Source organism: Leptinotarsa decemlineata, unplaced genomic scaffold (genome assembly GCF_025532065.1).
Source record: "Leptinotarsa decemlineata unplaced genomic scaffold, Ldec_3_MD MMD2_tig00026354_RagTag_RagTag, whole genome shotgun sequence".
NCBI lineage: Eukaryota > Metazoa > Arthropoda > Insecta > Coleoptera > Chrysomelidae > Leptinotarsa > Leptinotarsa decemlineata.
Genome location: NW_027412702.1, coordinates 18591535 through 18615809, shown reverse-complemented (window position 1 = coordinate 18615809; position 24275 = coordinate 18591535). Strand labels below are relative to the sequence as shown.

Below are 24275 nucleotides of genomic sequence, written 5' to 3'. Positions count from 1 at the left end.
GATTATTCAGATATATGTTGAAGGGTACGGGTCCCAACACCGTTCCTTGGGGTACACCATAAGTTACTTTTTGTTCAACACTAGAGGAATTATGGTCAGAAGATTCATCTGATAGAGTAATTAACACAGTCTACTTCAAAAATCAGATTCAAATATTTGCCCCTTGATACATGGGTTCTGCCCATCAAGACGCCCACGAATTCCTTCGATATCTTTTAGAAGGTTTACATGAGGACCTCAAAAAAATTACTGAGAAACCTGAACCGATCTTAACTGAGATTGACGAAAAATTGAGCGATAACGGAAAAGCACAAGAGTCCTGGCAGAGATATTTGAATATGAACAACTCCAAGATTTTAGACTATTTCGTTGGTCAATTAAAATCCACTATGAAGTGCACACACTATGGACACTCATCAGTAACCTTTGATCCTTTCTGGGATTTGTCCCTTCCCATACCACAAAGATCTGGCCAAGTGAGTTTGTCACATGCTTGGATTCTTTCACAAGAGATGAATCTCTGGATAGAGATGGAAAACCAATGTGTTCGAGGTGCAAGCAAAGGAGGAAATGTACAAAGTCGTTATCAATCTATAAGTTTCCCAATATTTTAGTAATTCATTTGAAAAGATTCTCACCGACGGAAAGGTTCAGAGGCAAATTGAATGTTTCCATTGACTTTCCTTCAGATGGATTAGATATGAACAGTTATGCAGCAGACAATGTGGCTCCTTGTCGTTATAATCTATATGCACTTTCAAATAACAGTGGGACTACTTACAACGGACATTACACAACATATTGCAGACACCCATATAGTGACACGTGGTATGAATACAACGATTCACACGTGTTCCCAATTTCGCCAAAATTATTAAATGAATGTATTTTCATATTTCATAAATGTTGAATAACTGCTCGAAATTCTGATTGACCTACCGCGAGAGCGGTAAGTTGTAACAGTGTTATATTAATAATTGAGCTGAGCTACTGACTAAAGAAACCGTTGGAGTTTTCATAATAGTTCATATCCTTCACAATCACAACCAGAAAATTCAATAATTTACACCATTTATCAATGTCTAGTTCGAAAATTATGTGTTGACGGTTGGATGGTGAACTCTCACAAAGTTTTGGGTTTCTGGAAAATCCAAGCCGATGAAACTGGTTAGAGGTAATCATAATCTCGTTAAAGGATTATGTGGAACAAAGAACCTTTCTGTGGCAATATTATGAACGTGGAATACGAGTAAGTGTTGTTGTTAAGTAAACATAATTTTGGGTCGACCAAATAGAGGATATAATAATCCCTAGGAAGGATTACTCACCCACGACGTTGAACCTACCGAACTAAATAATTACAGATTATAGCCTAGGTACGGTAACCAAATTATTTTCCTTTGGTGGGTTGAACTTCCAATAAATCATGTAATATTACTCTTTTCGTGTAACTCAATATACCGCTGGGTAGAGTAATTCGATGTATATAGATTTCATTGATTAATGAGGATGATTCGATGCTTAAAAGGAAAGATGATATTTCAGAAAAGAATTCGTTTCACTGGAAAGATCTGTTTCAGAAGTTTTCTTTCAGAATAAAATGAAGAATGACTAAATGTATGAAGGCACATATACAACGTACTTTGAGTTTTCAATTAAAATTATTTTCAAACATCCTGCTTTCTCTAAATTTGAATTCCAAGATACCATATTTTACCATACATAAGGCCATTTATTTACAAAAAAAAAGTATTAGTAATACCGCCAACGAAGCATTTATCATTTTATTCTTTGTTGACGGGAAAAAATTAGTTTTTGGTTTTTCTTCGGAATATATTTGAAAAAATTCGGCTGGTTCATTTTTTTGATTGTGAAGATTTTTCCAGTAGGTTTCATTTGACTTCTGTATCAATCTGATTATGTTGAATCCCCTCTCTATTCGATGTGTAAGATATAATTACTATCATTCAGCATTTTTATAATGGTCTACGAGGATATCATTGACAAACTCTTTGACTTTCTATTCTGAATTAAAATAATGTACTCTATGGGGAAAAAAGATATGTAGATCATGCATAGAAGTTACTTCCACTCAAATGAAATGTTTTATCTTGCAATATCATCTTGAACGATGCTGATGACGTAATGAGTGTCTTTTTCCAGAACTTTGACGATCGTCATTGAAGATGGTAGCTTTCCATCTGAGTGAATATTTTATATTGTAACTCTTTCATATATTATAGTTGTACTACTAGTTCAAGTAGTCATATGAAAGTATTTTTCTTTCGTGTGATTCAATATTCATGTAGAAGTAGCTGTTTCATTTTGTATCTGAAAGTAACTTGTGAAGAGTTCATTTTGAACGCAACAGCTCCCTTCCTTCCTTTGGAAGTTCCTCAAAAGTGTTTGCATGAAATGAAGAAATAAAAGCCACACATCTTTTTTCATAAAAACTACTCTTCCCTCTTCCATTTCATTTTGGATGTATTTTACTTCCGATGAACTTTATAATATTGTTGTAAATCATGCCCGAAAGAAAATAACGCCGGCCGCCACTGGTAACCATAAACCAAACGTGCCGTAGTTGAAAGCGTTTGCATATCCAATGTTACCTGTCGCTCGAGAAGGAGCAAGAAACATGCTACCGATGTCGATAGAACTTCGGCGAAATTCTACGATGTTTCATTGCGATATTTAAACGCTGGCTGCAAGCATATTCAGACAGTCAAGTACACAGTGAAGTGGAAGATACAGTGCGATACGCGAAGTGATCAAGTAAGGCGATAGACATTCAGACAGTGGACGTTATATTGCAGTACGCGAAGTGATTTAGTTAGGCGATAGACATTCAAATAATAGTTGAAATTTTTAGTTGAAGTATTTGTGTATTAAAGTGAAATAAAGTTAAGTTTGATTATTCAGTGTAGTCAATTATTGGTGAACCCACGGGTAGAAACGTAACAATATATTTCTCCTCATATAGATGTACTTCTCCATTGATTAAATTAGGTTTGCCTTTTCTGTTGTTGGAGGTATACCTGTGGAAAATGAAAGAAAACTATTTTTCTAAATCATTCCGTTTCTCTGAATGAATGAATGAATATCCGTTTATGCAAGTTATGAGACTGTATAACGCTGACTCAGTTCTCCTGGTCGAAGACAACACAATGGCAGATGAGAGACGACAAAAGACGTGACAAACAAATTTCATTATTTTTTTCAAAATTATGATCAATCTGGTATGAAAGCAAAAGTGTAACACAATCGAAAACTCCACTTCAGTCATGAGGGGAAGTAGAAAAATACAAAAACCAACCACCAAATGAAATAAACTTACCTTGTTCTCCCATAATGCTGACGGTGATATTCGCAGCCTTCAACTCTTGCAAGATCACTTCCAGATTGAGAGGGAAATAGCAGGTTTCTGAGAGGACGAGAACAGGGGGTTGAAAGGATGCCAGAGGAACGCAGGCCAGCAACCCCAGGAGCAGCAGCAGGCCTGCCATGGCTACCTCTTCAACGAGGCATGGCTTTGGGATGCCGGTAGATGCTCAGGTTGTGGATGACTTGTGGAAATGACGGAGGATGTTAGTCATGTTGAACCTAAAATGTGAAAAAGTGTTAATTTTGTAAAGAAAAGTAATAATTTTGTTCTTGATCGACTATGTGACATATTTTATTGATTTGAGTTCTCACTGAAACTTTCTTTTGATCTGGCTCATTCGAATTATATTCAGCGGTATTTCTAACATATTTATTAATAAAAAAAATATAAACATTTCATTCCTCAGGAAAATGAAAATATATCAATCAAAATTCACAGCCAAGTCTTTAGATTTGGTTTTCTAGTTTACAAAATTGAAAGAATTGATTTTATTTGAAATCTTAAAATCAGTGATATCAAAAATCATGGAGAAAGTCGAAAACCACCATATCCTCAAATATTTGGAAGGCTTCAACATTTTGAGCAATTATTAATATAGTTTTTGGAAACAAAGATCAACAGGCGACCTTCAATATTCGGAATAATGCAATCGAGAAACATGGAGAATCAAGAGCTGTTGCGCTTGATATTTCTAATGCTTCTGACCGTGTGTGGGATGAGGGTTTGCTGGCCAAACTTCGATGCTATGGCTTGTTGAATCATTTCTGTATGTGGCTCTCCAGCTTCCTGAAAGAATGTTCCCTGATGTTCCCTGTAAGTGGTCGTCGATAGATATCTCTCGAATAATTTCACCATCTACGCTGGTGTTCCCCAGGGATCCATATTGTCTCCAACCCTCTTTTTATTATATACCAACGACTTATTGGAAAAACCCAGAATCCAATATATTGCTTTGCTGACGACAGCATACTCGTCTCGTCATTCCATTTGGATTCCAGGACATCGGCTACGGAGACACATTTTCACCGACAACAGGAGGTTGCATATCTTAATGAGGCTCTAGAAGTTATTTCGAATTGCGGTGAAAGTAATCAGGCACAATTCAATGCCACAAAAACCCAGACATCCGGTTCGGAGACATTTATCTTATTGGAGAAAACCGCTTCCTGCTTCGATGAGTTTGTTGGTGGTTTAATGGACACCAATATGTCTTGGCACAATCATGTCACTGAAATTGCAAAGGCTGCTTCTCAGCCTTTGCAATTTCCAAACAAGAAAACTATACACACCTCAGCAACTCTTGATGCTTTGTAAAGTTAAGATCAGACCTTCTTCGGAGCATTGTTCTCATGTATGGAGCTCTGCTCCCAAACATACCCTGAAGTTGCTGAATTGTATGTTGTAGTTGGAGATTTGTCTCTTTTTATAGATACTTTCACGGGAGATGTTCAAGACACATTTAATTTTACCAAGAACGGTACGTATCATAAATACGCGACTGACTGTGGCTGCTCATCGCTTTGAGGTTCAACTTAGTATACATCGAACTTCACTGTTGAAGAACTCTTCCATCTGGAGAACTGCGTTTATGTAGAATAAACTTCCTGAGAACGTCTTCCCAGGAGAATTCAATCTCCAGCAATTGAAATCCAATGTGAATCGTTGTCCTTAAAACCCTTCAGTTGATATTTGGAAAGGAACATAACTTTATTGTGACAATTATAACGAAACTGTACTATTTATTGGGGGGTAGGCTCTACCTTTATCCGAACGAACAACTCACCTTCCACCATATATTGCCATAAAACCCGTTATCCCTTTTAATATCTGAGGCACTAGATTTCCTTCTATCAGCCAACTTGAAAATATTATTGCAAAAATCAAGAAAGCCATCCTGAAAAACGGTAACCCCTTGTGGATTGAAGAGCTAAGGAAGCAATGAGTCTAGGACAATGAACAGATTATTGACATCTCTGATCTGATACAACAAAGAACTCAGGAAATCCAAATGAAGATATTGGACGTATTTGTGTATTATTTCGAGCACAATATCTTCAGAAAGTTCTTTCGAAAAACATTCCAAAGACATCGTCCAAAATGAAAGTCTTGGTGAGCATTTGAAGACATTTATTCCTGAATCCAAGATGGTTGTGAATGAACTTACAGATTCAGCAGGATCCTGAGCTTGAGAAAATTCATAGCTCAAGGAATCAAGTTGATGACTACTGAGTGCAGTTACCTTTTGAAATTGTTCAGCAGTGTTCAGCAGCAATGGAAACTTGATCAAGTGTCATATCATTGAAATCAGATGTCAGAAAAAAGGCAATCAGAGAAATTAAAAACTGTATAATTTAATGAGGCTTCTACTGAACTGAATGGGGTGTTGCCTGATCAGCAGAACACTTGTTTTATGAATACCAAGCTCGTTTGTAAAAGAGCTCAAGTTCCTCAGAAATATATCAAGAAACTGACCATTACAGCTGGGTTATTTTGTTAAAAGGCAACAAAAGTAATATTTTGTTTTCTCCGCTGATGATCAATAGTTACTTCCACAAACTACACCAAAGAGCAAAAAGTAAGAACGAGCTCAATATGTTGTGGCTTCTATAAAATCAGTTGAAAATATCGATCAAATAGGAAATGTTACAAATGATATCTGTTTTGATGTTCAAATGAAGGAAGGAGGAGTGAGTTGTGTAATTCAATATCCGTAGAAGGTAGTAGTTGTTTCAGATAGATTATCTCTTCTTGTTCATGAATGAAAGAAAAATTATGTCATCGATCGATTTATGAAACAACTCACTAATAATTTTGGTTTGTACTTCCACTAAACAAGGTTTACAAAATTGAGATATGTTTTTCGCTATACAATGGCATCCTCAGTGGAAATCAAAATGAATCCTATCGGTAAGATCTGATATAGCATCGGCCAGTTCCGCTCAATCATTTTTCGAGAGTTTTTATTGATGTCCGTCAATTTTTGTCCCATTTTTGAGAGAATCCAAAAAAAGAGTATTCAAATAATTAATACCACTTCTTGATAATAATGAAAAACTTCAGAGAGCAAATTATCTATTATATAATGGGACCAAGAAAGTAATATCAAGTGAGATTTCAAATGAAAGAGGATGTAGAGAAGAAACGAAATAATTATTAATGTTGTTTTTTGAGACATCACTTACATTTGAATAATTCAGTGTTATTAGGTTAATTTCATTGTTTGTGTTAAGATAAAGAGAATAAATGATTGGGGTAAAGAGAAATATGAACTCAAAATAGGAGCTTACGTAGATTCTAGTGAGCTGCTTCGCTTTTCATCTTTCATTTGATTCATCAGATATTCTCAGTGAGATGAAGGAATATAATATGAAGTAAGATGGCGGATTGAGAAACGACGTATCGTCAAATAAGATGTGTATCCATATTAAGATTCCGCTAGTTTGTCTTTCAAAAAACCTATAGATGTATATCTTCTTCTCTTACGAAAAGGAAGATTATACTTTGGAGAATTTATAAGAAAGAAATCTGAATCACTTCAAGATTATTTCAGAGACTGATTTAGTTTTTTCACGTCTTGATATGTAACTTTTTGGGGCTAACGTTCTGGGACTTTTGTCGTCATCGTCAGGGCTATAATGAAAATAAATAAAAATAATAATAATATACATTCACAGAAGAGAAATAATGACAGAGTATTATTTAACAAATCCAGCATTATTATGAATAAACAAGAATGTACCACGGAAGCGTAGGAACTGCTTGTGTGTGGGCATATACACCATGAATATATAATTAATAATGCAGACTACCATACAATATATTTACACAAATACACACACTCTCATATAACATGTACACTTATACACATTAAATTAATTTCAGTAATATAATTAGGATACTGCGTATAGATAATATAATTGGTTATGAACTTTCTGAGTGTTTTTTTTTCTGGTCCCTTGGGAGCTGTCTGACTTGTCCATTTAGTCCAAGTTTTCAGAAAACACTGCAGCCTCTTGGGCTTATTGTGTTCATTCTCTCACCCTCTCATGCCACTCATTTCATCAGTCTCGTACTATTTTGTACAGATTCCGTGTTGGATGTTCGTCATATTCTTCTGGACATAATTTTGAACGTCCAGCCTCCTGTGATTTAGTGCCTCACATTCGCATAAAATGTGTAGAGCTGTTTCTATTCCTTCGTTGCATAATCTGCAGTGGAGGTCTCCGTTGTACAGCCTCATTTTATTCAGGTGTCCTCTAAGCGAACAATGACCGGTTAGTAACTCTGTAATTTTTCTGAGCCGATCCCTAATATACTGAAGTAGTTCTTCGGTTCTTTTCTCGGACGGTCCCCTGATGAAGATTCTACTGTGTTTATTGCCAGGTACTTTTGTTCACTACTCTGTGTGCTTCTTATTGGTCCATGTCCTAATCCGGTTTCGTACCAATGATTTTGGTACCCCCAGAGCTGGTTCAGGACCTATATATGAAGTTGATGATCCGTGTCTAGCGCATTCATCAGCTTTATCATTACCTGTGATTCCTGAATGCCCTGGCACCCAGTACAAAGTTAATTTGTTCCTGTTTGCAAGTTCATTCAGTTCTTCATGGCATTCCCAGACCAGTTTTGATGTCACCTTCGGGTTTGTTAGAGCCCCCAGTGCGCTCTTGCTGTCTGTTAAAATATTGATCCTCTCATTTCTTTGAGGTCTCAATTCAATAATTCTGAGTGTTAATGATGTAAAAGACTTTCAAATGTGTGTGAACATGTAAAATGTTGAATAGGTATAATGAGTATGAAGTATAAATAAGTATAATAAGTATAAATAAGTATAAAAATAGTAAATCCAGTCCAACTGACGAAATTAATATGTAGTGATATTTGATAACCATGAACCACCAAAGCAGTGTTATGTGAGTGTTTTTATAGACTAACCAGTTGATATTGAAAGAGAGAGTTCACGTATTATTTTGTCACTTTCGGTTAGCAAAGAGGTTATATATTGTTGTGTTCCTAGTGTGGATTGTTCAGCTAGAGTTCAGATTACAATTGAAAAAGAAAGCAAATTCAAGGTTATACACTACTCTCCCTGAAGTCAAAGTAAAATTGAGTTGGTGTTTTGTAGTTGTCTAAAAAGTTAAATTATTAGTGATTAGCACAGTCAAATTGGCGGCATTTTCTTTGTTCTATTTTATTTTATAGAATTGACCATTATTTTAATAAGATTTTAAACGTTCTTTTTTATGTTTGTTCATGGAGTCGTTGTTCAGCATGGTGCAGCCAAGTGTAAGAATGGGCAAACACTTGGTTACCAAAAGAAAAAAATACAAATGCACGGAGCCACCAGCAGGAGCCATACTGTGTCTATGGTTTGCCACTTTTTCGAGTGCTATGTCCGTTATTAACTTCTGTTTCTATATCAAGACACTCAATAACTTTCATATTTGTATAATTTCATGGACCCGGATGTCACGCAGGTAGCTATATAGCTGCCTCCGTGGTGATTTTGATAGTTTTCTTGTAAACACAAGATCTACAACTGAAACTACAAATGTGCGGTTGGCTCCTCCTGGTGGTGGTCTCGTCAGAACGGTGTGAACCGTCTGAGTATCACGACCACCAGAGATTCTCACTTGGCGACCAAATGAAAATAATTCAAGCTAGTCATAAAATCTCTGTGCAGTTGATTTAGTGGGATGTCCACTGCGCCACCTGCAGACAGAGCCAGGAAACAATTCCACCAGTATACTCCGGAGTCGGAATAATAATTAATATTCCGGAGAGGTGCATTATGATATTCTCTAGGTTGCCCTTTTTCTCTCATGCAGACCTACGACTTTGTAGATACGTGTGGCAGATACCCAACGGAAAAACAAACAATCCACCCAGCCCAACCAATATTTGGTTTATATAGGTGAGTGGGAAAGTTGAGATTCAAATAACAGGGTGATTATATAAAATACTTCTGAATACTACTTACTCACATATATAAACAATTGATCGCTTCAAAAACACTTCACTAACTTTCTTCAAAAGCTTCTGATAATTCCTTTCATATTCTCTGTTTCACTATCACTGTCATCATTGAAATCAATAATGAATTCATTTCCACCATTAATATGGAAGTGTTCAATCTCCATATAGTCTTTTTCAACTAAAATAACATTTTTAATCTTTTTCTGCCAGTCTTCTTCGGTAATATTAAATTTGTCTTCTTTGATTAGCTCTATTACCTTCTTATCAAATTTTGGAAAAGTATTTTTACGCCTGATGATTTCCCCAAATCAACTCGATGGAATTGAAAACACCAAAATAGGATGGAAGTCTCTGTATGGTGTGTCCATACGTTTCAGCAATACTCTCAAGGGAATACACTTTTTCAAATCATTTTGTCGGTTTTTGGTATAGTAATCTTCAAAATACAAATTGATATTCATTGAAAAACTTTGTATTTCATCTTTCCTCGAATTCTTATTCGGTATTTCGATAAGGTGTCACGAATGATAGGAAGCGTTGTCAAAAACTATTACACTATTCGCATCCAAATTTGGAGTCAATGTGTTTTCAAACCATTTCTCAAAAATTTTAGTTTCCATGTTCTTATCATAGTAATCTTGCAGTCCTCAAGATTTTTTTTTACCTAATTAATAATTTACTTCCTCCGCAATGCACCATGATTAGTCGCGATTAGTCGCGATCCTTTGTTTGCAGGCACGTTAGACGTACACATTCTCGAACCGTCAGTCCACCCTTTCGTAACTATGTCATGAGTGTCAAACCAAGTCTCGTCCAAATAGAATATTTGCCGTTGTTCTTGTCTTTATTTAGTTATTTGTTATTTGTATTTGTTACGCAATTCTACATTTCACTCATTTTCATAACTGCTTTACGTTTGTTTATTATTTTAAATCTGAATCCTGGTTTCTTTATCCAATTCTTTAGAGTTTTGTCACAGCAGCTCACGTTATGGTCGGAAGTATTCAATTTCTTCCTTACGCCTTCAGTTGTAGGAATCGCATTGCTTTTATAACAGTCCTTTATCGTTTTATTCAATGATTTTATTAGATGAACATCTAAAGGTTTTGGTAATCCCGTATCATATCGCGTCTTTCCTTCATAAGGTTTGTTTTTGACTATTTTACGTACAGTTGAGAAAGGAATTTCGGTCAAATCTGATAGTGCTTGTAATAGTTTGTTCCTCTCGAAACCAAACTTAAGATGTAGATTCTTATATACATTGAAACATATTCTCTGTGTTTCAATATTCAAATGCATCCGAATTTAATTCACTGGTATCTCTGTTTTCGCATTGTTCACCATTGCTATTGGAATCACTACACTGGAAAAATTATGCGTTGTTATCACACCCGTTATTACTATTAGTAGGTATATGTCCAAGGACGCCACATTTCAAACAGATAACAGAAATATTAAATAATTATAACTGCACGAATTTCAACACTCAAATAGCGATCAGTTCCTGAACTGACAACACGACGCGACGGCTCGCGTTCTGTTCGTCACGGTAACATGACTTAAAACTTAATTTTATGACTCTTCAGCTAATCATAAAAGTCGGTTATTGAAAATCATCAAATAGGAGCCGCCAATCCTTCAGTCCACGTGAACTAGTTGACAGCGGCTTTATTTCTCCTTATTGGTTTTTTGGCCTTTGAGTACGCCGACACTTTAAGAAGGCATAATACCAGTTACTTCGACTATACTTAATATTTTATATCGATGATCAATAACCAGCATCATCTTATGAAACCTAAAGTCGTATATCAAATGCTGAATGAGAACATGTTCAAATCTGGTTTGCTCCTGACAACTGGAAATATATTGCAAATGAACTCTTTCGATCGATAATTCCCACATGTAATTTGTTATCGAAACAGTTCGTATTGACCCAACGTAATTTGTTTTACGAAACAGAGTTAGGAATCAAAGGTTAATTGAGATAGAAAGCATTTGAATATATGGGCTTGCATATTGTGCGATGCAACATACCAATGAAATGTTATTTCAAATAAACCAATAATCTATTGCACCCTGCCAGCAATTATGAAGTACAAAGCGATTCAGAAAACCTCGATGAAAATAAACAAAGTTATATAAAAACATAGGCTTTTTCAACTGGAGTTAAAATTGATGAGAAGAGAATCCGATCTGGTACCAGTGAGAAGAGAATCGCACATTCGCTTGAGCATGACGAACCGTCGGCACAGCACGTGCGGCTGTAGATGTTTCACATCAAAAACAGTAACCATTTCTACCCAGACGCTAAGTATTCAAGTTGAAAATCGTTATTATCGTCGTAGTTCATATTTCCTTGTCGTCAATAATCCCAATAGCACATTATCTTCCACAGAGAACATTTCGTACCTGATTCTCAGCCAAGTCATATTCAATTAAGAAATCCCTTGTGGCCTGAAGCAAATTCAAGAATAACGGTCGGTTAGAGGCAACTACTTCAGTAAGTAATTGTCATTAGAGAACTCTGATAGTGATTGTTATCGAAATTAACGGTCGTTTCTCTATTCCAAAAGCGAGTGCCTGGAGGTGGATTTGTTTTGCTTCGCTGCTTTGTCACTCAAATAGTATAGACCGAATTCTAATTTGATTATTCAAGACTTTTACATTATATGGATAGCACTTTGAGAATCACTATTTTGTGTATCAGATTACGTATTGAACATTTCAATATACCGTGAATAAAATAATTAATGTAAGTAGTGAACATACTTTTTTATATGGAGACGTATAAGCTCTACAGTAAACTGAGAAACCTTGAGAGCGATACCTGTGTGGCAGAAGAGATTTACTTTGGAATTAAATCGCTGAAGACTGCATTTATTCGGGAAAGCGGTTCCGGATGTTCAGTCTATAAATGAAAGATATCTTAAAAAGTGTATTTCGAAGTATTTATAACATACAGTGTGGATGAAAATAGTCTTCCCCTTCTTAACTTTCGAACAGAAGATATCAAGGTTGTATAAAATTAATCATATATCATCATATCATCAAAAAAAGGGATGCATCACTTCTGACCGAAAGGAATCCACCAATTTTTTTTTCAAAAACAAATATTTCAGGTATTTTAGGTATTTTATTTGTTTGAGATTGAATAAGGCCTTCTTGATTAACTAACTGTTTTGTATTCATTTTAAAAATCTCCAAACAAACTATAAACATCATAATTTCAGGAAAAAAATATTCAAAACCTACTCTATAAATAGTTCATTCCAAAAAATAATCAAAATGTTTATCATTTACTCCCTGACAATAATGAAGTCCATTTTTCTATATTATTTTATTTTTTATTTCAATTTAACTGTCCAGTAACAGAGTAGCACAAAGTGATAAACAATTTTACAAATTGGTATATCTGTAGCTGATTAAATACTTACAATGAAGTTACTAGATATAAAAATTGAAATGCATATGTAGAGTAAGATATTAACTGAAAAATAAATAACCTAGAGACTGAGGTAGACAAAAGTTGGGGAGAAAATAAATTGTTATATAACATGAGTTACAGTATTTTTTTGAAAGTCAAAATTTTGGTGAAAAAAATGTCCAGATCTAAATTGTGTAAGAAACCACTATCGACATGGGTGGAAAAAAACACGGCACCCAAAAAAAAGCGGGGCCTGAGAGATTGGATAGGAATTAGTCAGTCAACTCGAGCGAGCCAGGCGAGAGCAATGTTATTTATTCAGTTGTTTATATCGAGATTGGAAAACGGGTGATGGTTTATTCCTTAAGTTCAATTGTGAACTGATGTATCTTTGGGTAAAATATATTTATACGATTATTATATCTGCTTTTCTTATAATTGCCGTCAACATTTGAATTATAGAATTACTAGTTGTTGCCCGCGGCTTCGCCCGCGTAGAATTTGGTTTGTCACATTAAATTTCGTGACAGACCATTTTGAACAAATAGTTACAATATTATTTATACTCCAAAAAATTCAATACAATCATTGAACCTTTATTTTTCCCGCTTGGGGGTGGTTTGAAACTCTGGCCATTGAAGAAGCCCACAAGAAACCTCGAGTCTGGTTGAGATATGTTGACGACACCTTCATAATATGGAACCATGGGAATACTGAACTAGACGCCTTTCTGAAACACATCAACAGCGTGAGACCTTCTATCACTTTCACAATGGAGAAGGAAATCCACAATGAATTGCCTTTCTTAGATGTTTTGGTGAAGAGGACCGACACTAAGTGGGAAACATCTGTATACCGAAAACCCACTCATACGGGACAGTATCTGAACCACGAATCCAACCACCATCAATCGACAAAAAAAAGAATCATCAAGACTCTATTAGACCGTGCTTTTGGGCTCTGTAATACAAAGGAAGGTCACGAGAAAGAACTAGACATCATCAAAAATGATCTTCAGCGGAATGGATACTCCAAAGCGATGGTAGAAAAGAGTTTGGCTAAAAGACAGCAGGAGCCTCGCAAGGAAGAGAAGCCGTCACAACCAGTGCTTGCACTTCCCTACATCAGAGGATTATCAGAGAGGATAAGAAGAATTGGTTCCAAGTACAACATTAGAACCTGTTTCAGATCCGGTAACACTATCCGTAGCAGCCTCACGAAAACCAGGCCCCCAAACGCGGACTGCGATTCCAAGAATTGCATTTCCCGGATACCCTGTGAGTGCGGAAAATCCTATATTGGTGAAACTAAGAGACCATTGAATGTTCGCATTGCCGAGCACAAGAAGCACACACAGCGAGGAGAAACCAGCAAATCAGGAATAGCAGACCATGTTTGGACACATCAACACAACATCGAGTGGTCCCAAGCTGAGATCTTGCACAGAGAGGAACATTGGTTCAGGAGAAAATTTAAGGAAGCCGCATACATGTTGTCCAACAACGTATTCAGCCAGGCCAGCGTAGATATACGAAACATATGGAAACCCATCATCAAACGAAAAATTACCAACTCCCGCCAAAACGGTCATCTCTCACGGAATCAGTGAAGCGGAAAATGGAAAGTAGAGAAAGTGAAAGTATTTCAACGACCTATAAAATAGTCATCTCTCGGAGGAATCAGTCCAGTCATCACCCGAAGACGATTGTAGATACCAACAATCGAAACGTCGTGAACTAACGTGACTTGGAATCTCTACACTTTTTATTTTTTTATTATTTTCTTTTTTAATTCCTTTAATTTTTATTTATTCAATTATTATATTTTTACCTGTAGGTTATTTCACTATCATTTCATTTCAGGTTTATTGTTGCTTAATATAATTGTTATTTTCAACTATTTTTTTTAATTATTCTTTTTTACTTGTTTCAGGGATTTCAAATCATTTTATATAGTAGACAATGGAAGTCCGAACTAGTGAAATTCATCACGAAACATTGTCAATCACCTTCAAACAATTCCTGATTCTCTTTCTTGATGCCTACTTATGCTATACAAAGAACCTACCTGCATATTTCAAGATTCTAGTTGTTCTCCGCTGTTTTACCTGCGTTACCTGTGTTGATGCTATTCAAAATTGTATAGGTTAGGTTGGGTTAGATCCAAAGTGAGTAGATGTATTCGACTCTCCACCAAAACGCTCAAAGGTTTATTATGGCTCACATCTATTCACACTCGACCGAATAAAACCAGCTTCTCAACGAAGCCGATTAGTTTGTATGGTGAGTGGTCTTTCAGATCAGATGTTAAGAGTACGGCTCTGCCAAACTCTAAAACCCTGATTCGGTCCCCAGCGGGGCAGGAACGAAGTATGTGCTCTGCTGTTTCGTCATTTTTCAAACAGAGGCGACACACACTGTCTTCCGTAAGACCTGTAAGAAGGCCTGTCAAACATCGTAGTTCATCTCCACAACTGTTTGTTATCAAGCTTCGAAGGGTGAATAAATGCCTTAGAGTAAGCCAATCCTGGAAGATTCTGCCAGAAGTCCATAAATCTTCTTGCCATCCAGGTTTTGAATGTTTGTTTGGCAAAGCCTAAAGTGATGCCAATGACAGGTTCTGGTACGAGGAAACCGCTTGCAGCACCCTCCTTTGCAAGGGAGTCAGCAGCCTCATTGCCTTCCAGGCCAGTATGGCCAGGAATCCAGACCAAAGATAATGTGTTAAGTCTTTTCGGCAATTTGGCTACCAATCTAGACGTTGCTCGTTGGGACCCAAGAGCTCCCAACGCCGCTTGACTATTTGAGAATATTTTTATTGACATGTGTATGAGGTTGGATTCTTCCAATCTCTCCTCACACAATTCTATAGGGTGAATTTCCGCTTGAAATATAGTCGCATAGGTTCCTAGGCAGGTTGATATTTCTGTCCTGGGTCTGTGACTGAAAACACCTGCACCAGAACCGGAAGGTGATTTTGATTCATCTGTGAACCAACAACTATCTGCCCTTAATATTTCCTTCTCCTGGAAGATCCAGTCTTCTCTACTCGTGAACAGTACTTTATAAGACAGTTCGTAGTTGGCAGTTGGAGGTATAAAGTCAGAGGTCATTTCCAGAATGCTGTGATTTCCAGTGTCGATGAACAATCTGTTGCACTCTGCATTGAATTGATTTGTGTAATTGGCAATGTGCACAAGTCTATATGCAATCCATCTAGCCTCTCTTTCCAGTAAAATGTGGAGAGGAGGTAGATCTAGAAGGATCTCTATGGCTGCTGACGGTGTGGTACTGATAACATCACTGATGGCTAGACAAGACTGTCTCTGTAAGCCAGAGAGCTTCACCAAGGCCGTTTTCTGTAAAGCCTTCGTCCACAAGGCAATATTCTATAATTGGGTACCTATTGACTGACTGACATGTACAGTCGAAGCTACTGAACCTAATATCTTGAAATCAGGAATTTCCACCCGCAAAAGAGGGAAAATTGGGGTTCAAAGATTCTATTGAATTTCTTCAGTTTTGAAGTTGAAAACCTGGAGTTTTGGGTAAATAAAAAAGTATTGTAGCTGATTGTTTAAAATGGTCTGTCACGAAACTTAATGTGACAAACCAAATTCTATGCGGGCGAAGCCGCGGGCAACAACTGGTCCGACATAGTGCAGTAGTCATATTTCACTACATTTCAACTCATAATACCGCCAGCCTAAAATCTTGTAAAACCATAGAGAAGAAATTGCAATTAGCACGCTACTGATTTCAGAAGTTTCAGAATATCTGGTCGAACATATGTTCAAAGTAAAAGTTGAAGGGTATACAATTTTGTATCGTACTAACATTTAAAAGCGAGTTAAGGCTCTCTCGCAGAAGCTAAAACGTGTTTTAACACGTCATAAAATACGAGTTTGTTGCAACACTTTTCGGGATATCGACAAAACTCCTGAGAAGTTTTCCAGTCTGGGGATTTTATATAGGAGCTCTGGAAAACGGTTGAGTTATTGACACTTCGAAAAGTAATGTTGAGAGTTTAGGCTTCATTTAAAATCCCGAAGGGCTCTCGATATTCTCAAACATCATTTCGTTCGGGTAAAAAACGGGCCAGCACTGATAGTCTGCAAATCTACTGATTTGTTTTATGGGAATGTGGTTAGGAATTGGTGAATTCTACAACAGGGCTAGGGATTTTTTTGTTTCTTGATGTTGTACCTGGTTCAGATCCGGAAACACTATTGGTAGCAGCCTCACGGAAACCAGGCCACCAAACGCGGACTGTAATACCAATAATTGCATTTTATGGATACCCCGTGGGTGCGGCAAATCCTATATCGATTAAACTAAAAGACCATTGAAAGTAGCTCCAAGCTGGGATTATACAGAGAGAGGAACACTGGTTTAAGGAGAAGTTCAAAGAAGCTGCATAAATATTGTCCAACGACGCATTCAACCTAGCTAGCAACATATGGAAAGCTGTAAGCAAGCGGAAAACGGTCGAGTCCTGGCAAACGGTCAACTCCCGCTAAACCGGTGAAGCGGAATAGTGAATAAATAAAAGCGCCCGAATCACCTATGAATATTCATCTTTCGGAGGGATAGTCCAATCATCATCCAAAGACGATTGTGGATACTAAAAATCGAAACGTCGTGAAGTAACTGTGTTTGAAATCTTTTTTATTTTTTTAATTTTCAATTTCTGCTTATTTTGTGGAATTGGCCGCGGTGGTAGTGCGCCCGACTCACGATCGGAAGGCCGTGGGTTAGATTCCCGCCTCGACCAGATATTTTTCTCAGGGAGAATTTATCTGGTGGAAGCTGGTATGATTCTGCAACCGTGTTAGGAATCACACATTAAAAGGTAAGACCTCGTTAGTCCTCAGCTCGCACAACTTTCTCAACTTCTCAGAGTTGTCGTTCGTATGGGGGCGACAGCTGATTAACGGAAAAACAGATTTTAAACAATTTTTTTTCAACAGATTTTTTTTATTTCCATTTTTATAAATGCTTATATTAGCTTCACTTCTATGATTGTTTGTTGATAACCGAGTCCTTCGGACTCGATTTTGACTAACTTTAAACGAACAGATGTATTTTTAACTTTGTACACTTATCAAGAATCGGTGGCAATATAACAATTATAACAATACAAAAATTGTATGAGTGTATCTCATTATCCTGATCAGGATCGACAGGATTGAATAATTTCCACACAGTCTCTGTATGAAAGCAAGTGAGACAATCACACTGTCTGGGCATGCGTATATATTTTATATTAAAACAAATGGGTTTGAAATACCTAGCTAAACTAAAAAATAGAAAATGAATAATACTTCGAAAACAAAAAAAAATTACTCGAAACTTATTCAAGATTGTGTTCAACATCGATTATGAGTCTTATAGCTTGATGTAACTAATGACTCTTGATGAGTCTGAAATCAGAATGAATCTAGTTACAAAAAAAATGTTTTCGTTCTTAAAAAGCGTCGGGTGTCAATCTGGTAAACAGCTCCTAACCAAGTATTCATAACAATGGATATTCAGCACCCCATTCTTTTTCACAACAAAATTTATTTTCATGTAAATATATTTATTTTGATTTCAGCCTCATTAAAAGTCATAAGTTACATCAAGCCATTGAACCCATTATCGATGTTGAACAAAATCTCAAATCAGTTTCGAATTATATTTTATTTTTTAGTTTGTGTTGCTAATGAAGCGTGTTTTTTCAATTCTTCAAACTATTATTTATTTTTCATGTCTTTGTACTTTGCGATCGCGGCTAAACCCGCACAGAAATAAATTACCTACACTTTTATGTAGTTGATGAACAATAAAAACACAGTAATGAACTCGTACGATATGAACAATATTATGAGCAGAATATCATATAGTGCGTCAACAAAACTTCATTTCATCAATCCAGTTATCCTCCTGTTATAGTTATTCACCAATTTCATTCGCGGTAATTTCAACTTCTGGATGGAAATTGTGATAAAGAAGAGAATAGAAAAGGTAGAACGGAATTTTAATGGGAACTAATAAACATAAAATACGATTCCGAAACGCAATTCCATTTGAATTTCGAACACATTTCCAAGGCCCAGTTATGCTTCGCAGGCACTGAAAAGAATAATAATTTATTTCTCGTCATTATTACTTCAGCGATTGTTCGTTCCTAATTTCGCAGGGAATGATTCGCTGTTCATTTATTCGGAAATTTGTCAGGAACGAGATATATTCGCTCTGTCGGTCTGATTTGTTCGGAATTGAACGATCAAAGTGGGCGATGTTACTGAGAAATAATAATTAGAGACAATCAATGCCAACTTTTCTTTGTTCTACTGAAAATTTTCGATTTTATGTTATACACAATATTTCGTCCTGTTTGTTTAAAAGAAGATAAAAAAGATGTTTTTTAGGGTTTTGTACGGCAAGTAGTACAGCAAGTAGTGTGCTTGCTCTTGAACAACTTACAGGATCGTGCAGTTAGATGAAAAATTGTATACACAACAACGACAATACAGCTGAAAGACATTTATCCAATTTGAAAGAACGACTAACAGTCAACAGTTTATTAGTTGACTTAATTTAGACAATAATAACAAAATAAAGGTATCTGTTGAATCTGTTTATCCGTTAACATATAGGTAAATACACATAAAGACATAAATCTGTTCTCTTTCATTTTTTTCACTATACAATTAGTGAAACTAATCTTCTGCGAGTTACTTAGCCTCCGTTCCTTTGACAATCAACAGCAGCCGTCCAGAGCAGAAAATAATTAACAGCTTGCAAGTTTTCTCAGCCCAAGGTCTACGCAACCAAAAAAGAACCCAATAAATTTTCCAAATTATCTCATAAGACCCAACGATAACTAACTCTTGGTCCGACCATCGACACATAAACTTTGAAATCGGAGGGAATCAGACCTCGATCCTAACATATCAAAATCCCCGGAAAACAAACTGGGGAGCCTATACGGTGGACCTGGAAACCTGTTTAGATCGCATGGATTTTGACAAATCAATGGTAATAAACCAGATTAGGACATGGACCAATGAGAAGCACACAGAGTACTGGAAAAAAGTACCTGGCAACAAACACAGTAGAACCTTCATTAGGGAACCGTCCGAGAAAAAAACTGAAGAATTACTTCAGAATAGTAGAGATCGGATCAGAATAATTACAGGGTTACTAACCGGTCATTTTCCGCTTAGAGGACACCTGAATAAAATGTGGCTGTACAACGGAGACCTCAGCTGTAGATTATGCAACGAAGGGATAGAAACAGCTCTACACATCTTATGCGAATGTGAGGCACTGAATCACAGGAGGCAGGCTATATATGGACGTACAAAACTACGCCCAGAAGAATATGACGAACATCCAACACGGAACCTGTACAAACTAGTACAGAGAACGAGACTGATGGAATGGGTGCCATGAGAAGATGGGAAAATAAACGCAATAAGCCCAAGAGGCTGCAGAGTTTTCTGGAGACTTGGACTGAATAGACAAGTCAGACAGCTCCCAAGGTACAAAAAAAACTCTTATTCCTTCTCATGAAAAGAAGTGAGGGTCACTCAGCAGTTTTACGCGCTCGCAAAAACAGATCGCAAGTAAACCTTTTAGACGGTGCATAAATTAAATTCGAATACAAGGTGGTACCGCGATATGAGCCTTACTGTTTGATCGAGAACGAGTTTATTAAAAATCCGTAAAAACAAATAAATTCAAATCCTCACAATGTATGTGCTCTGCTGTTTCATCATTTTCCAAACAGAGGCGATACACACTATCTTCCGAGAGTCCGAGTCTTTGCATATGATGAAGGCCTGCCAAACATACTGTAGTCCAACAACTGTTTGGTATCAAGCTTCGAAGGGTGAATGAACGTCTTGGAGTAAGCCAATCCTGGAAGATTCTGACAGAAGTCCATAAATCTTCTTGCCATCCAGGTGTTCAATCTTTGTCTGGCAAATCCCAAAGCGATGCCAATGACAGGTTCTGCTCCGATGAAGCGCTTCCAGCACCCTCCTTTGCATGGGAGTCAGCAGCCTCATTGCCTTCCAGGCCAGTATGGGCAGGAATCCAGACCAGAGACAATCTGTTAAGTCTGTTAAGTCTATAGCAGGGGAGCCCACGATGCAAAATGTCTATTTACTCGAGCGTCATTGAGACATATTAAGTTGCAGAGCTTAAATGATAAAAAGAAAAAAATGTTTTATAATATATACCTTTTCATCGGAAGGGGAAGCGGCTATAGATTTTTAAATATGTAAAAAAATACTGTTGCATGGACATACTCTAGCGCGTCAAATATTGATAGCATTAATGTCCTACGTATTTTTAATAATGTTGGTATGTTAATCTGATCGTTTGCATGATGTGGGTGGTTGTACGTAAGGGTTAAAAGTGAAAAGAAAAAAAATTTAATCGAGCGCGTCAGATTTTCTAAGGGGGTGTTAAGTGCACCAAAAAAAAGCTCTCATTCAATAATATGACGATTTCGATCTCGCAAACTCGCAAACGCAAACTCGCGCCCATTATTATAATGTGCGAAAAAATTCGCCATTTTGAAATACTCAATTGGATCAGATTAAGATATATATGGTTCATCTTTATGTTTTAGACGTGCTGTCTCATAATCTGACGATTATCTAGAGGGATTCGCTTAATCTGACAAAAACAATTATTTTTTTTTATTTTCAATTCATTGAACTCAATTATTGTAAATGCTCAGGAAATAGCATGCAAATGAAAAAGTGTATGTTTTTCAATTAGAATACTTGTATTTATAAGAAAATATTTTTTTTAAATGCTCAAAAAATTAAATTTTTTATAATCAATTGATTAATTAATGAGAAAAAGAGAAATGAAACTTTCTATGTTCTTTACCACTTTTATTTGTAACTAACGTTACTGCAGTTTCGTCCTATAAGGATATTTTCAAACTTAAATATATATAATTAGTTTGAAAATGTCCTTATAGGACGAAACTGCAGTAACGTTAGTTATAAATAAAAGTGGTAAAAAACATAAAAAATTCAATTTCTCTTTTCTTCATTATGATTTCCTACCACGTAGTAACGGCTACATCCATCAATTAATTGATTAATTATTCATCATCTTCATCACGAACGAGTCTCTGTGATCAGCTGTGATGGCGTCATGGCAACAGAATTCAGAGTGGGGACGGAGTGTTAGAGTAATAGATAGAGAAAAAGTGAATAGAGAATAAAAGAATAGAAACTCGGAGAGGGAAATATAGGTATCACACAGCTGCACGCATTAAACTTTATCGACGAATTTTTGTTATTTCGGCTTACGGAAATCGTCAGAATATATATTTTTCGTTATCTTTGAATTATTTCCTTCAAAATAAAAAAAATTTGCTACGCTCGAGAATGTCGAAATGACGTTATTTTTTACAATTTTGCTGCCCTCCCCTTTCTTTACGTCACTCTCAAATTGTCAGATTACTGGAATATACACTCTTTAGCAGGTAATTAACTCACCCTACCTTAATCTGACACGCTCGAGAATTTCTGATGATCAATTTTTTTTTTTACTAATCTGATCCTTTATCCCTCACAGGCGGCCTTATATATAGGGCTCATATTTGGTGGAGGTACTTAACGGGGTACAAGGTATCCCCCCGTATATTAATCTGCCGCGCTTTAGTAGATCCCAAAATCAGCCCTTTGGGCTCCCCTATTATTGTGTATGAGGTTGGATTCTTTCAATCTCTCCGCACACAATTCAATAGCGTAAACTTCCGCTTGAAATACAGTCGCATAGGCTCCTAGGCAGGTTGATATCTCTCTCCTGGGTCTGCGACTGAAAACACCTGCATCGGAATCGAAAGGTGTTTTTGATCCATCTGTGAACCAACAACTATCTGTTTATGCATATTACTTGTACAAAATAATTTTGATGTTTCACATTTGTCAGGCGTGCCGTGACGGCTCCCAATTTTTTTCCTGAAAGGAAAAAACCATTATTCGAAAAAAATAAGTTAGAAATGGATGGACCATCAATCAATCAATCAATTTATTTGCTTGTTATCAGTGTAATAGATTTAGCCATCCGATGTGAACTGAGAAATTTCTGTCTCTCAAGGTAAAGAACAGTTTGTTTATCTACTCAGTTAATCCTCAATTATGAACGAAGCAATCCGGTTTATTGGAAACGTAACAAAATTACATTTGTAATCAATTGCTAACAGTTTCGTTTAGAATCGCATAATTAACCTCTAACGGAGAATTAGATTACCAATAACCGCAATCCAATGCAGAGTGAATAATTAACTGAAATCAAAGGGTTTCGTGCTGATATGACCTGATTGTGGTAATCAGTGGGGGACAGCAAATAATCACAGGATTTTGATTTCAAGTGATTACAGGTCGATAAGGTTTCAATCATATATACAAGCTGTTTTGTTAGCTGATTTCACTATTGCTATCTCGGAAATGGTAATACCTACAAAGTCGGTTGAACATGACAAAAGTTTCGTATTTTGGAGAACTAGACTGATCTTGTTCGAACTTGTCGTGTTCAAAACTCAAAAGGGAGGGACTCTATTCACGTCCACAGTGTATACTTGATATGTTGATAAGTAGTCAACATCTCGCTTTACTAAAACCTTACTCATTCGGTATCTGTATCTGTAGAGTAGGGAGGGTGAGTGTAAGCCCACGCACTTAGGCCACATGTGACCCATTGTACATCTTCCCGAGGAGTTGTCCTCCTAGGTCATCGTCCATCCTGTCCTTTCCAGGAAGGTGGACAGGTCGCTGGGAGACATCTCCTTTATATCGGCAGGTGTAGGCCAAGACTCACCGAACACCTTCAGAGATGGCGCGTAGAGTTATGGTCAGAGTGGATTCTATAATTCTGTGTATTTACTGAAATATCAAAAAACCTGATAAAAAATAAAGACATGAGTTAAGTGAACTAGCAGCCGCCTACACAGGTAACCAGGTGGGAACCAATAGATTCGATGAAATCGTCAGCTCCGTCAGCTATATACGGTGGTGGTCTCAGAACAACCTGGTCCAACAAATAAAACACAAATATTTTGGAAAAAAAAATTCAAAATGATCTCTTTGCAGCTCTATACACTATTCCTAGCTACGTTCGATAAGTTCGATACCGTTTTTATAAGAACCATTGGAAAGTCTTTGACCACTGAGCCATTTTATCAAGTTTGGGAACAGAAAATAATCCGAAGGGGTTAAATCTGGCCAATAGGATGCATGAGGTAGCAATTCAAACTTCAATTCGTTAACTTCGGTCATTGCGATTAAGGATTTGTGAGCTGGTGCATTGTCTTGATGAAGCAACACTTTTTTATTCAGAGAAATGCAGCCGTTTTTGCTTGATTTCCCCACTCAAACGTTGCTATAACGCCGAACACTCTTATTGACCATAATTCTGGGCACTCGCACAGGACATGCCTGACAGTCTCATCTTCCTGTTTACATATCCTGCATAG

The 24275-nt window shown here is 36.7% G+C and overlaps 1 protein-coding gene across 3 annotated transcripts in view; it reads right to left on the bottom strand.

Moving 5' to 3' along the window:
* The window catches only part of LOC111508060 (retinal guanylyl cyclase 2), a 307875-nt gene that overhangs the window by 245125 nt on the left and 38475 nt on the right, over positions 1-24275 (bottom strand). For all 3 annotated transcript variants that reach the window (XM_074184092.1, XM_074184091.1, XM_074184093.1), the window contains one exon: positions 3338-3603. In XM_074184092.1, the coding sequence (XP_074040193.1) occupies positions 3338-3506 (169 nt within the window). In that variant the 5' untranslated portion in view covers positions 3507-3603. The remainder of the gene's footprint in view (positions 1-3337; positions 3604-24275) is intronic.